The sequence below is a fragment of the Canariomyces notabilis genome (genome assembly GCF_033297395.1).
Source record: "Canariomyces notabilis strain CBS 508.74 unplaced genomic scaffold N656scaffold_14, whole genome shotgun sequence".
Lineage (NCBI taxonomy): Eukaryota > Fungi > Ascomycota > Sordariomycetes > Sordariales > Chaetomiaceae > Canariomyces > Canariomyces notabilis.
This window is the reverse complement of record NW_027041836.1, coordinates 97,482-110,746: the sequence shown is the minus strand read 5'-3', so window position 1 is coordinate 110,746 and position 13,265 is coordinate 97,482. Positions and strand designations below refer to the sequence as shown.

Sequence of the window (13,265 nt, the reverse complement as noted above, 5' to 3'; positions counted from 1 at the left end):
GCGCGTCTTCCAACAGACCAGGGGTCGTGCCCGCCCAAAACCACCTTCTCCAAGTTCTCTTGCACCTACCCTCTGATTTCTGAAATGTCTCTTCAGGCTGCATAATCCTGATTTACACTTAGTATACGGCAGCCAAGATGTCTTCGAGACCAGAATTGAAGGTTTGCAGGATTCTTTTCCTCTTGTCATGTTGCCACAGCTGTCGCTTCAAACCAAAGCTAACAACGGTTTGGCAAAATAGGTGGATGATGAACATGGTTTCATCCGCTTTTTCAAGTCTCTTCCCCATGTCGATGAAGACGTGATACGGATTTTCGACCGGGGTGATTGGTATACCGCACACGGTGAAAATGCAAACTTCATTGCCCGGACTGCCTACAAGACGACCTCGGTCGTGCGGCAGCTTGGACGAAACGACCATACCGGCCTCCCCTCGGTTACCATGACTGCTACCGTCTTCCGCCAATTCCTCCGCGAGGCACTATACAAGCTGGGAAGACGCGTCGAGATCTGGGCAAGCCCGAATGGGCGGATGAACTGGAAGATCGTCAAGCAAGCCTCACCCGGCAACCTGCAGGATGTCGAGGAGGACCTGGGTAGCCTAGCCGAGGCTGCGCCCGTAATACTGGCTGTCAAGATATTGGCCAAGGCCTCAGAGGCTCCGACCGTAGGAGTGTGCTTCGCAGACGCTAGCGTGCGGGAACTGGGCGTCAGCGAGTTTCTCGACAACGACTTATTTTCCAATTTTGAAGCCCTGTTGATCCAGCTTGGCGTCAAGGAATGTCTCATTCAGATTGACCGAGCTGAAAAGGAGAAGGACCCGGCGTTGGCCAAGCTGAGGCAGATTATCGACAATTGCGGTGTTGCCGTGACCGAGCGACCGGCTGGAGACTTTGGTACCAAGGATGTCGAGCAAGATCTGGCAAGGCTGCTGAAAGACGAGAGGTCTGCAACATTGCTCCCGCAAACCGATCTCAAACTTGCTATGGGCTCAGCAGCCGCTTTGATAAAGTATCTCGGTGTCCTCCACGATCCTTCCAATTTTGGCCAGTATCAGCTCTACCAGCATGACCTGGCTCAATTCATGAAGCTCGACGCGGCAGCGCTCAAGGCACTCAATCTGATGCCCGGGGCGCGGGATGGTGCAAAGAATATGAGCCTGTTCGGCTTGCTGAACCATTGCAAGACGCCTGTCGGAAGCAGGCTACTTTCACAGTGGCTGAAGCAACCTCTTATGGATAGGGAGGAAATTGAGAAACGCCAACAGCTCGTCGAAGCATTCGTAAACGATACGGAGCTCCGTCAAACTCTGCAAGAGGAACATCTTAGGTCCATCCCGGATCTTTACCGCCTGGCAAAGCGATTTCAGCGCGGCAAGGCCAACCTAGAGGATGTTGTCCGAGCATACCAGGTTATCATTCGCCTGCCCGGTTTCCTCGGCACGTTTGAGGGTGTGATGGACGAAGCGTACCGCGACCCCTTGGACGAAGCCTACACCAACAAGCTCCGCGAGTTGTCCGACAGCTTGGCCAAGCTTCAAGAGATGGTAGAGACTACAGTTGATCTTGACGCGCTGGACAACCACGAATTCATCATCAAGCCCGATTTCGACGACAGCTTGCGCATCATTCGAAAGAAACTTGACCGTTTACGTACCGACATGGACAGGGAATTTGCAGATGCTGCCAGCGACCTCGGCCAGGAGAGGGACAAGAAAATATTCCTTGAAAACCACAAGGTCCATGGATGGTGCATGCGCCTAACCCGGACGGAAGCCGGCTGCATCCGGAACAAGCCACGGTACATGGAGTGCTCGACCCAGAAAAACGGCGTGTACTTCACGACCAAGACGCTCCAAGGTTATCGCCGCGAATTTGACCAGCTGTCCCAGAATTACAACAGGACGCAGAGTGGCTTAGTCAACGAGGTTGTTAGCGTGGCCGCCTCATACAGCCCAGTTATTGAGAGACTTGCGGGTGTGCTCGCGCACCTGGACGTGATAGTTTCCTTCGCCCACTGCTCCGTGCATGCACCCATTTCCTATGTCCGGCCCAAGATCCACCCCCGTGGAGAAGGCCAGACAATCCTAAAGGAAGCCCGGCATCCATGCATGGAGATGCAGGACGACATCCAGTTCATCACCAACGACGTCGAGCTGAGGCGGGACGATTCCTCGTTCCTCATCATCACCGGTCCCAACATGGGCGGCAAGTCGACCTACATCCGGCAGATTGGCGTGATCGCACTAATGGCGCAGATTGGCTGCTTCGTGCCGTGCAGCTCGGCCGAGCTGACCATCTTCGACAGCATCCTGGCGCGCGTGGGCGCCAGCGACAGCCAGCTCAAGGGCGTGTCGACCTTCATGGCCGAGATGCTCGAGACGGCCAACATCCTCAAGTCGGCCACGGCCGAGAGCCTCATCATCATCGACGAGCTCGGCCGTGGCACGTCGACGTACGACGGTTTCGGCCTGGCCTGGGCCATCTCGGAGCACATCGTCAAGGAAATTGGCTGCTTCGCCCTCTTCGCCACCCACTTCCACGAGCTGACCGCCCTGGCCGACCAGTACCGGCAGGTGCGCAACCTGCACGTCACGGCCCACATCAGCGGGACCGGCAAAAACGGCAACAACAACAGTACGCAGGACGCCAAGCGCGAGGTCACGCTGCTGTACAAGGTCGAGGAAGGCATCTGCGACCAGAGCTTCGGCATCCACGTGGCCGAGCTGGTGCGCTTCCCGGACAAGGTGGTGCGCATGGCCAAGCGCAAGGCCGACGAGCTCGAGGACTTTACCAGCAAGCACGACGCCGCTGACGCCCTCGAGGGCGGCGCCGGCTACAGCAAGAGCGATGTGGAGGAGGGCAGCGCCCTGCTCAAGGATCTGCTTGTCCGCTGGAAGGACGAGGTCCGAGCCAAGGGCTTGACGGCCGATGAGAATAAGGCCGAGATGATTGCGCGTCTGAAGGAGCTCGTGGCTCGGGATGAGAAGTTGTTGGCTAATCCTTTCTTTCAGAGCGTTAAGGCGCTGTGAAGCATGTACGTGATCCAATCTGTGCGGGGCGTATTGTATGTACATTGGGAGTGATTTGGAGCTCGTTTGGGTGGGTGTTGCTGGCGTTGGGGGATGGCGTAGGGAAGTCGGTAATACTCACTTAGAGTCCCTGTAGTGCGTTTGATACACGGGCTGGGGCAGCTGCTTTTTAAACTGTACTTGGGTGACGTGTGCCAACGGTTCATTGTAAAACATGGCGACATGATCCATTTTTATGGAAGACAAACTCACAGAACAGCGACCAGTCTTTCTTTTGCTCAGGTCATTGGCGCCTACTACTCCCTTCACCAGAGTGACATTCGCAAGTAGGCAAACCCAACACCGCGCACCAAGACCAAGTGAACCCAGCCAACCGCTACAGAAATTGGGAGATGCTGTGTTGTACCGTCGCTTGCCAATGAGATATAACGGCTGAACAAGGCAAGAAAGTAATAGCAATACTACTGCAGGCTCATCAGGTGCCATACATCCGCTGCAAACAACAAGCAGAAGGGGTTAATCAACTCCGCTCGAACGCTCGAGTTGCCTGAATGATCCGACATTGTCTAAACTAAACCTTGCATACCCTCCCCTCCCAGGACAACCGAACCGGGGCCCAAACCGTTCCTTAGTCTATACCACAGACCCTCCTCTAGTTAGCCGAGTACGCAGGGAGCGGCTCGATATGCGCGAGCGCAGCCGTCCTGTCTCCCCCGTCGACCATGACAACGTCCTCAACCGACCCTTGGGGCTGCTCCTGCTGCTGCTGCTGCTGCTGCTCCGGCGGCGGCGCCGCTGGAGGTACCTGCTGCCGACGGCGGGGGATGCTGACGAGGTTGTGTACATCCTCCGCCCGGACATAAGCGAGGTAGTAGGGCTCGCCCTTGGTGTTGAGCTGCTCAAAGACGAAGTCAGCCGGGTGCACCGACACGGTCGTGTCGTTGTACTTTCGCCAGACGTCCTGCTCAAAGTCGTGGATCCAGACCCAGTAGTGGCCCGCAGAGGCGCTTGAGCCCGCGTGGCAGACGACGGCGTGCAGCCGATAGGCGACTTGCTGGGAGCCGCTAAAGAGTTCAGCTCGCTCGGCAATCAAGCGGTCTCTTTCGTCAGCCTCCTCTTTGCCGAACTTGGTCCAGAACTCGTCGAGCACTGATGGTGTTAGTTGCAGGCTCCTATCTGCGCTCGGTTGTGGCGGTGGCATGGCGGATGCCTCGATGTTCTCAGGCTTATCAACGCCGTATTTCCCTAGCAATGCCTCGATGGCTGGGTCGAGCTCCATCTTATCCGCAGCCAGTCCTGCGTTCACGTTGCTAGTCGCGGCCGGCGACGAGTCTCCGCCTGGCGCATCTAGGTGTCCTATGACCAGAAAGTCGTCAACCTCGTTGATGGAGAAATCGTCTTGCGCTGTAGACTTCGAAGGGCCTTCAGCAACACGGGCATCGACCTTGGCCGTTCCAGGGGCCTCGCCGGCCACGGCCTGGGTAAGCTCGTTCAGCCTGGTCTTGATATCCCACCTGCGCTTCCTGGCTTTGGAAAGCGGCGAATCATGGTCGCCAGAATCCATGAAGCGGTCGAGATACAGTGTCTCGGGTATGGTGATCGGATTCGTGTTCTTCCTGACACCGTCGGAACGCTGAATGCAGATGTGGAAATGCGGCGCCGGCGTTTGGATGGTTGTAAACGACAGCAGATCGCCAGGCAGACGCTCAAGATCGAACGAGTTCTCTAACGCGTCGTACAGGTCCCGAGGACCTGACTGAGCCGGGTATGCTGTCACCCAGCGATCCAACCTCTTGGTCCGATTCCACTCGGTCTCGCCGATTTTCTTCCGGTTGTCGATAAAGGTCGAGAAGAAAGCCCACTCAATGGGATCACGCACGTCATCTGAGCCAATGTGGGCAACCTTGAAGGCGGCCCGGAGGTGATCAATCGCATTGCCCATCACTTCATCAACGTCCATTTGGTCGGACCCGACGTTGGGCTTGTCAAGCTCGGCGGCGAGCTCTTCGACACTCAACTTCGAGGTCTTAGTCCCTCCATCCCTCGGGTGGTCGTCAGCAGTATTGGCTGGGGCTTGCTCCTCGTGGCTATCCTTAGGTGCGGCATTGTCCTTCTCTTGGGTGATCAGCGAGACTTCTTCATCAGCCGGGTTCACCAATGTTTGCGCGCTGTCGGGGCTATCAGTATCGGACTGTTCTGCTTCCACCATTGGTGCAAACGGAATCTTTGGGTTGGAGCCTTCACCCGCGCGAGGCGGTAGTGGCGGCGCGTCAGTGTTGCTTGAAACTTCCGCAGGCTTGGCACCCGAAGACGTGGGACGCAGCTTTTCTGGTCTCAATAAAGCAGCGTTGGCAAGACGTTGCCTCGGAGATATTGACTTTGTCCCGCACTCATCGAGCTCCTTGAAAAGAGTGCCCAGTTCGCGAGTAACTAGAGATTGCGCTTAGTATCAGGACAATGGGATCGAAACGGCGAAGGTGGCTTACACTCATGGCCAACAAACGCTCTGCCCGTCTCCAAGCTGGGCTCCTTCTGGCTGCTGCTGTCACCGTCATTCCCACGCAGCAAATTACTCAGGTTCGGCTCGGTGGGCTCAAGTGGGGCCAGATCAGTATTCAGAGCTAGATTTCTGACCGCGTTGACCGAGTAGAAATACTGGAGTATGCTGTTGAGATAGCACGTGTTCCGGAGATTGGCTAGGCCAACCGGGAGATCTACATCTCCATTCCCGGGGCTCGGAGAATGGGGAAGATCAGCCGGGCTAGATTTGCGGCTCGACTGAAGCTCTGTGACCATTCGGCTGAAGGCTTCACGGTTCGGGTCGTCCATTGGTCGACTGGCAGCAATGGTCTCGAGGGCCAGGAGGACAAGCTCTGGATCGATCTCTGGATCCTGTTCTGCCTGTTCTGCCGTCAGCTCTACACAGTATTGCGACCATTGTTACTAGCTGCACATCAAGACATACCGATACCAAGCTCTGTGCAGTAGCTGCGATGCTGTCCAGGGGCCAGCTGTCCTCCACACCCAAGTATTGGCAAGCCTCGGACAATTCCATATTCTTTCGAAACACCTCATCCTTAATTTCCTGGTTGTCCAGATATGTCGCGATCATTCCTAGGGCTTGGCGGTGGGCCGATTTCTGTGCCGGGGCCTGTTCTCTGTAGTTCCTGTACACACCGATGAAAAACGATGCTGGCTCTCGCCGATCTTTGGAGAGACCGAAATGCGCAAAGGCTTTTTCAATGGGGTCAGCAGGAGAGACTGATGCGTTTGTGCTTCTATGTTTCTTTTCAAGCAGCTCCTGCTCGGTGAAAACAAACATCTGCAGTTCCTCCCCCCTGCGACGGGCTATGTTCCCGAGCGCTCCTAGATAGAGGGGTATGTGCTCTGCATTTATCTCCGTCTGCCTTCTGTACGCAAATTTAAGCATGGCATCATCCGCATTGACGGGCGCCCCCAGGGTCCGGAAATGTTGCGCCTCGCTGTTGTCGACAGGTAATGGGCTTGCACTTTCGGGGACTTTGTCACATCCAAGGGCCTTTTCCAACTGATCACGAGCCGAGAACAACGGCCGGACCACCCGCTGTCCATCCAGAGGAGGCCTGTCATCAAGCACGCTCTGCACTTCGCTCCTCACATCTTCATAAAATGCTCTGGGGGAACCGAGAGCTGTTTTGCCCTCCTGGGGAGTCAACCGCGGCGGGATCCAGTAAGTGTCGCGTGTTTCGTCGTCATACTGTTCCTTGAATCCCAGGTATTGGAAGATGGGCTCGCATGACCGACCGAACTGTACGAAAAACGTCTTGTTCCGAACAGCAATCCGCTTCTGAGGGCCGGTGCCGTCATCGTCCAGTACATTTCTCAGGTATGTGTTCAGGGTTGAGAGGGCACCTGTCATGTAAGCCCTCTCCTTCTCAGGTGTCAAATCTCCATATCGTGTTGGATCTTCTTCCTTGGCAATCCTCAGCGTCTCCTTGATCCTCCGCTCGTCCATAATCAGCTGAATCCAGTCCGGTTTCAGCCGGGGTAGGGTTATCTCTAGCTCGACGGTCATATTGCAGAGTGAACAGAGGTATCCCAGCCGGCCCTTGAGTGGATACAGCTTGCGAGATTCTTCGCCATAAACGGTGGAAGAGTCCACATCATACCATTCAAAGTTTTGTTCAAGAAGATGGTGCTGCAGATGCGCTGTGTTGGCCTCATGACTGCCTGGCGTGACCCTGAAGATGAAGTGATAGCGACAGTACCTGCACATGCAGGACACCAAGGTTCGGCCACGCATCTCTGGGTCGTGGGCCTCATCGTAACTCTGGGACGGGATGAAGAGAAGATCATGGTCGGAACCTGCGTTGGGAAAGGGAGGAAACACTCGCAACGTGGGGCACTCTGTCGGGGGCCCATTGTGGTCGTCTAGCTGCAGGATTCCAGCAAACCAGTCCTGAATGAGCCGGGAGGCTAGACGGCCGCCTGCATTTAAGCGTATGAGTATTGCGGTCCATTGTCATCTACCAGGGGAGCAGTGCTTGTACTTACCGCCGCTCGGCACTCCTTGATCTTCCCCAAACTCCACTGTTGGCGAGGGAGTTAGAAAACTGACGAAAGAGAATGGCCATTGTACCAAATGGGATGGAACGAGGTTGCAGGATTGCTTACTTGTATCCCTGCCTCTGGTTTCAACGGTCTCAGAATTAGAAGTAAACCGTCACTTCCAAAGACAACTGATTATTGGAACGAAGTTGCTAAGCTCGACTTGGAAAGGGCAGCTGGCGGGTGGCGGCAGAATCCAAAAGGGAATTCAAGTAAGATTCTGCAGGATGAGGTTAAGACTTGTTCCCTGCTGCCGAAAACTGCCAGATTTACAAAGCAACCTAGGGTGAGGCAGGTCCAAGAGTGCGTTTGCTCAAAGAGAGTCGTTGATGACAACTGCGATGACGCGCGTCTCCGGCAGGCAAGGACCACGACCAGGCCGCAGAGGCGAAGGTCTAAGAACGAAACTCCTTCGAAATTCGCGAGAATGAAACCCCCAGTTGGATAAGGTAAGGCAGTTGAACATGCTTTTAGATCATGTCTGTTGCAGGAAGCTTATGCCGCTGCGCAACCGATAGAAGGACTCAAATTCCAAGTGGATAACTCGCCTCGCCTCAGCTGAAGCTTTGCAGGAACCAGCCGCAGGAAAGAGAAGTCTCTGCTGTTCTGAGACCAGGTTTACTTTCGGCGATCAGTGCCTCCTTCTTCCATGACAAGTGCGGAAGGTACTGACTTATGTGAGAGTTGAGATGAAGGGCTTTGATGAAGGCAGTTTGGGCAAAAAGAGCAGCAAATCGCTGGGCTGGCGAATCACGGGGCAGCTGGTGTAGAGCACGTACCCCCGCTGGCAGTGAGGTCGTCGATCTGCAACTGCAACTTGTCAGGCCCCGCTAAAAGCGCCTCATCGGCCAATCAAAGCCCATCAACTGCCAGCCCTGGCGAGCTCGGCGCCGCTCGCTGCAGTGGGCCCCAGCTTCCAACTCCATTCCAAAACGTTCAATTGCTCGACACTCGCTTCACCACTTTGTTCAAACCCAGCTTGATCGTTCCGTCTCTCCACCATCAGCCGGCAAAATGGCGGGGAGTGACGACGACCATTATCATCCCAAGGATGCAATCCACGCGGGTCTCTACGGCACGCTTGTTGCGGGAGGTACTGGTCTCCTGTTCGCAGCCGTAAGGAACTCGCTCGCCGCGAAGAACGTCGGGCCCTGGACCACCTTCACCAAGCATGGCGGCCTCATTGCTACCTTTGGTAGGTTCTGCTACTGCCAATCCGCGTACACATGTACCCTTGGTTGTCGCTAACCATACGTGCAAAAACAACAAGCTACCGTCGGCGGTGTCTACGAATTCACAAAAACGGCTTCTGCGAACCTGCGCGAGAAAGAGGACCAATACAACGAGGCCATCAGTGGTTTCCTCGCAGGTGCCACTATGGGCGTTACAAGTAAGCTCAGAGCAGGTTCTCCTTTGGTCGGCGGCAGACACAACTGACCAGTTCGACTCCGTCGCAGCGAGGCGGTTGCCGCGCGTTTTCGGCTACGGCGCCTTGTTCAGCGTGGCCTTGACGGCATACTATTACACAGGTGGCACTCTGAAGGGGGCGTTCCGATCTGGGGAGTTAGACGAATATGAGCGGAAAGAAATGATGCGCAAGAATAGGAGGCGGCCTATCGAGGAGACATTGGCCGAGATTGGAGAGGGACGAGGTGAGCACCAATTTTACGTCAAATACTGTGAGGAGTCCATGCAGTTCTTGCTCATTGTGCTGACATTCTTTAGGTATCCGGCCACCGGGGTACGAGGAGCGGAGGCGAGAGAGACTAAAGGAGAAGTATGGGATTGAGATCAACACCGTCTCCGCGGATCCTGACGCCGCCTGAATTATCCCTGGGTAGCCTACTGCGGGCATTGTAAACATAGCAGAAGACTTGGCGACTAGCCGCCTTGGAGAATTTGAAGGCTGTATATACCAGTCGTCTTTGAGGAGCCTGCTGTGAGGTGCCTTCCGTTTACGTCTCTCCCCACGGTACGTCTCTTTAACGATGTCTGCGTTGACTTCTCCCCCTCCGCTCCCATGATGATTTCTCGCAAGAGGCTGTTTATGATTCTGAAATGATTATAAACTATCACCTACATTGTTCTATTTCTGAGTCAAACACCGAGCATAAAGCTTTTCCTCCTACTGTCCGATTTCAGCAGATTGCTAACCGTAACCGTCATTCTATAGCTCGACCCTGGAATCTAGCTGCTCCTGAAACCATTGCTCAGTTGCAGCCCTTCCCTCAAGGTATGATCACGCCCTCACTATCCCCTTATCTCCTCAGACCTATGATGAATACTCGCAAGAGGCTGTTTATGAATTACACATGATTATAAACTATCACCTACATTGTTCTTTATCCTGAATTCCACTCTGTAGTTATCTGCCACTTGAGTTTGCCGGGCCTCTGCTTGCCAGCTGCTAACTCTCATTCATCTAGTCCATCGTCACATACATTGCTCGAAAGCACCGCGCCGACGGCCCAGCCTCGCGGCAGCTACCTTTGCCTGGCAGCTAGCTATCCGCCCTGCATCATATTCACTGACCCTGGCACCATCAGTTGTCTGTAACGAGTCATGTCCTATCTCGGGACAACCCCTACATGCGTACAGGTACTTCCGAGTCCGCTCGCTGTCTGCAATCTTCTCCTTTCTGCCAAACCGAGGTGATGTCTTGATCTGGCCGTGTCTCGGCAATTAGCCTATGTTGGAGCATATAGCTTTCTATGCAGTATCCCACTCAATCACCATCATTGGCGATAGATATGAATGGCATGTAGGTTCTATGTCGCCTGAAGTCTCGACCAGGATCAGGATGTCGCAACCACGAAAGCGGTTGGTGTGTATGTTTTGCAAGGCATTTCGGTGCGCGAGTCACAGCACGAGGGCAATATATCAATAGACAAAGCATCTTGGGCATACTACATCGCTTATTCGCTGCGCCGGTCCGTCTGATCGACGATGCTATTCCTAAAGGATAGCTAACGTTCTTCATACAGAATAAAAGTTGCACACGAAAGGCTGCCAACAAGCACCTATCAAAGACAAAGATTGAAGATGAACGCCACCCAGTTAGGAAATCGGATATACAACATTCGTCTCCTCGCCATATCCTAGAAGCCCAACTTCCCTATCTTGTCTTGTCTTACAACCTAGCCTCAAGCCCCGACACACCTAGAAAAGAAAACATAGATTACAGCTTCATACCCAGCGCCTTAGCCACCCTCATGCTCTGCCTGATGCTAAGGTCAAGCATAATCTCCTCGCTGCCACCGGGGATGGCGTAGGCGCGGACGTCGCGGTAGAGGCGTTCTACTTTTCCGCCCTGGCCGCCGCGCGAGTACGACAGGCCGCCAAAGATCTGCGAGGCCTCGCGGGCGCAAAACTCAAACGTCACCGTGGCCTGGGCCTTCAGACCCGCAATGGGCCCGCCCAGGCGCAGCATGGCCTCGGTCTCGCCCATCTTCTGGCACTGGTAGATAAGATTCTCGAGCCAGTTGTAGCTGGCCTCGATCTGGCGGGCCATGTGGGCCAGCTTGAGGCGGATGACGGGATGGTCGATGAGCTTCTTGCCGAAAGTCTTGCGCTTGTTGGCGTACTTGACCGACTCCTCGTAGCACACACGCGAGAAGCGCAAGCACTGGATGATGATGCCGATGCGCTCGTGATTGAAGTTGGTCATGATGACCCGGAACCCCTGGTTCTCCTTGCCGATCAGGTTCTCGACGGGCACCTTGACGTCCTCAAACGTGATGTACGTGGTCCCGCTCGACCACACGCCCTGGCAGTCCATGCGGCGCGTCGAGACGCCGCCAAAGTCGCGCTCGATAAGCAGCAGTGATACGCCGTTCATCCCGGGCCCGCCGGTCCGCACGGCCGTGGTGAAGTAGTCGCACCAGATGCCGTTTGTGATCCACTTCTTCTCGCCGTTGACAATGTAGTGCTTGCCGTCCTCGCTCAGCTTGGCCTCGCAGGTCAGGTTGGCTACGTCACTGCCGGCGTCGGGCTCCGTGATGGCCAGGCAGATGCGCTTGTCGCCGTTGAGGATGCTCGGAAGGATGCGGTCGACGAGCGACTTCTTGCCGAACTTGACGAGCGGTGGGCAGCCAATGCCGAAACCACCGATAACGTTCCAGACGAAACCGCCCGAGCCGGTGCGGCTGAGCTCGTCCGTGATCAGCATCTCGTGGAAGAGATCCCACTTTTCAGGCGGGACGGATTTGACGACGTTGTTGGTATGGTCCTTCTGGTACTTCGTGCCCAGCAGACCAGCTAGATACCCGCGACGGCCCATTTCCTTGTAGATTTCGGGAGGAACCTGCTTCTTCTCGTCCCACTCGGTGACGTTGGGCTCGATTTCGGTCTCAATCCATTCCCGTATCTCGGCGCGCAGGGCAGCATGGGTCTCGTTGAAGTACGGGGAGTGGTACTGCAGGGTGCAGTTGTTAGAAACTCGGTGCATACATTCGACCAAAAGAGCGCTTGGAACTTACACTCTGGTACCAGCTGGGGTCGGCAAAAGGAATTTGCTGGCCGAATGGCTCGAGGGGCTCGGCTGTCTCGGTAGGGGCCGCCGCCGCGGCCTCTGGCTTGGGAGCCTCCTTCTTCGGGGCAGGTGTCGGCGCTGGCGGAGCGGCGGACTTTGGCTTGCTGTCTAACGAGCCAATCTGTAACTGCTTCTGGTATTTCTTGAGGATACCCTCGTTGTGGTATTTCCAAAACTGCTTGGATGCATCCTTGCCTGCCACCCGCTGGAGAATCTTCTTGCCGCCTGTTTCAATACATCTCCATGTCAGGCCAAGGGAAAACACCGGCGGATGAACTGTAATGGAGAGATACGCACCTGGGTGGTCGTCTTGAAATTTGGTGAGATCGTAGACGTCACCGTCGACAATGATCCAGAGGGAGTCGGCCTTATTATGCGACGCAACGTCGCTCTGAGTAAATGTCTTGGACATGGTAGCAAACTGTACTGGGTATATCCTCGAGACTGAGATGAAAGGAAAGAAAGAAAAGCGATGAATGTGTATCGGGATGGAATACAGGTAGCGTTGAGAGGACGAAGGAAGTTCAATAAAGGTTTACAGTAGGGAAACTGGGAAGACGTGGGCCGCTCGGGGATGGGCAATCACATGCAACGGAGTGCCGCTGACACTGCACCCACCCCGGAAGCGTCGAATCTGGGGTACAAGCGCCTCAGACAAGAGAAACGTAGCTGATTCGGCTTGCTTAAAACCGCTGGACGCTCATCCATACCATATTATGCCGTCGATAGATTCTTTAATTAGGGAACCCTGCTTTACAATTCTTCGTCTTTAGTGACCCCTACGGATCCCGTTCCCCCGATTCAAGGCTTCAAGCTGATTCTCTCTACATATCGATCTCAAAACCTCCCAATTGTATTTTACCCTTCCCTCAAAGAGTTCACGCTGCGCAAAGCAATCCTCACTTTACCACTTACCACTGCTCAGAACAGCCCCGAGTCCGGACGGTCAGCATCTTGTCTTCAGTGTTGGTTGACCGCAAGGCGCATGTGACAGCAAAGCCCTGCATCTGCCGCCCGCAGACCCAAAACGGCAACGGGTGCGTGGGCTCAGTGGGTTGTCCTCGGCTGATGTCATGACACTCGCACACGCTGGCCAATGGCCGCGGGCCGGATTAC

At 55.0% G+C, this 13,265-nt stretch overlaps 4 protein-coding genes across 4 annotated transcripts; 2 read left to right on the top strand and 2 right to left on the bottom strand.

Annotated features, from left to right (window-relative positions):
- The first annotated feature begins 20 nt into the window (after window positions 1-20).
- Window positions 21-3,280, top strand: N656DRAFT_754927 (putative MSH2 protein). The gene is made up of 2 exons (XM_064813088.1): window positions 21-161; window positions 242-3,280. Exons 1-2 carry the CDS (start codon window positions 138-140, stop codon window positions 3,029-3,031), a joined length of 2,814 nt encoding a protein of 937 aa, XP_064669104.1. The 5' UTR covers window positions 21-137; the 3' UTR covers window positions 3,032-3,280.
- Window positions 3,281-3,683: 403 nt separating this feature from the next.
- N656DRAFT_769191 (cysteine proteinase) lies at window positions 3,684-7,085 on the bottom strand (the record flags this gene model as incomplete). Its single annotated transcript, XM_064813684.1, has 3 exons — window positions 3,684-5,461; window positions 5,518-5,932; window positions 5,997-7,085. The coding sequence occupies 3 exons, from the start codon at window positions 7,083-7,085 to the stop codon at window positions 3,684-3,686; spliced, it is 3,282 nt and encodes a 1,093-aa protein (XP_064669103.1).
- Window positions 7,086-8,632: 1,547 nt separating this feature from the next.
- N656DRAFT_798923 (uncharacterized protein) lies at window positions 8,633-9,444 on the top strand (the record flags this gene model as incomplete). The annotated part of the gene is made up of 4 exons (XM_064817817.1): window positions 8,633-8,813; window positions 8,889-9,008; window positions 9,076-9,270; window positions 9,344-9,444. 4 exons carry the CDS (start codon window positions 8,633-8,635, stop codon window positions 9,442-9,444), a joined length of 597 nt encoding a protein of 198 aa, XP_064669102.1.
- A 1,066-nt stretch (window positions 9,445-10,510) lies between these two features.
- Window positions 10,511-12,806, bottom strand: N656DRAFT_754919 (acyl-CoA dehydrogenase NM domain-like protein). The gene is made up of 3 exons (XM_064813087.1): window positions 12,447-12,806; window positions 12,097-12,374; window positions 10,511-12,032 (listed from the first exon to the last, which is right to left on the bottom strand). The coding sequence occupies exons 1-3, from the start codon at window positions 12,559-12,561 to the stop codon at window positions 10,797-10,799; spliced, it is 1,629 nt and encodes a 542-aa protein (XP_064669101.1). The 5' UTR covers window positions 12,562-12,806; the 3' UTR covers window positions 10,511-10,796.
- Window positions 12,807-13,265: the final 459 nt, after the last annotated feature.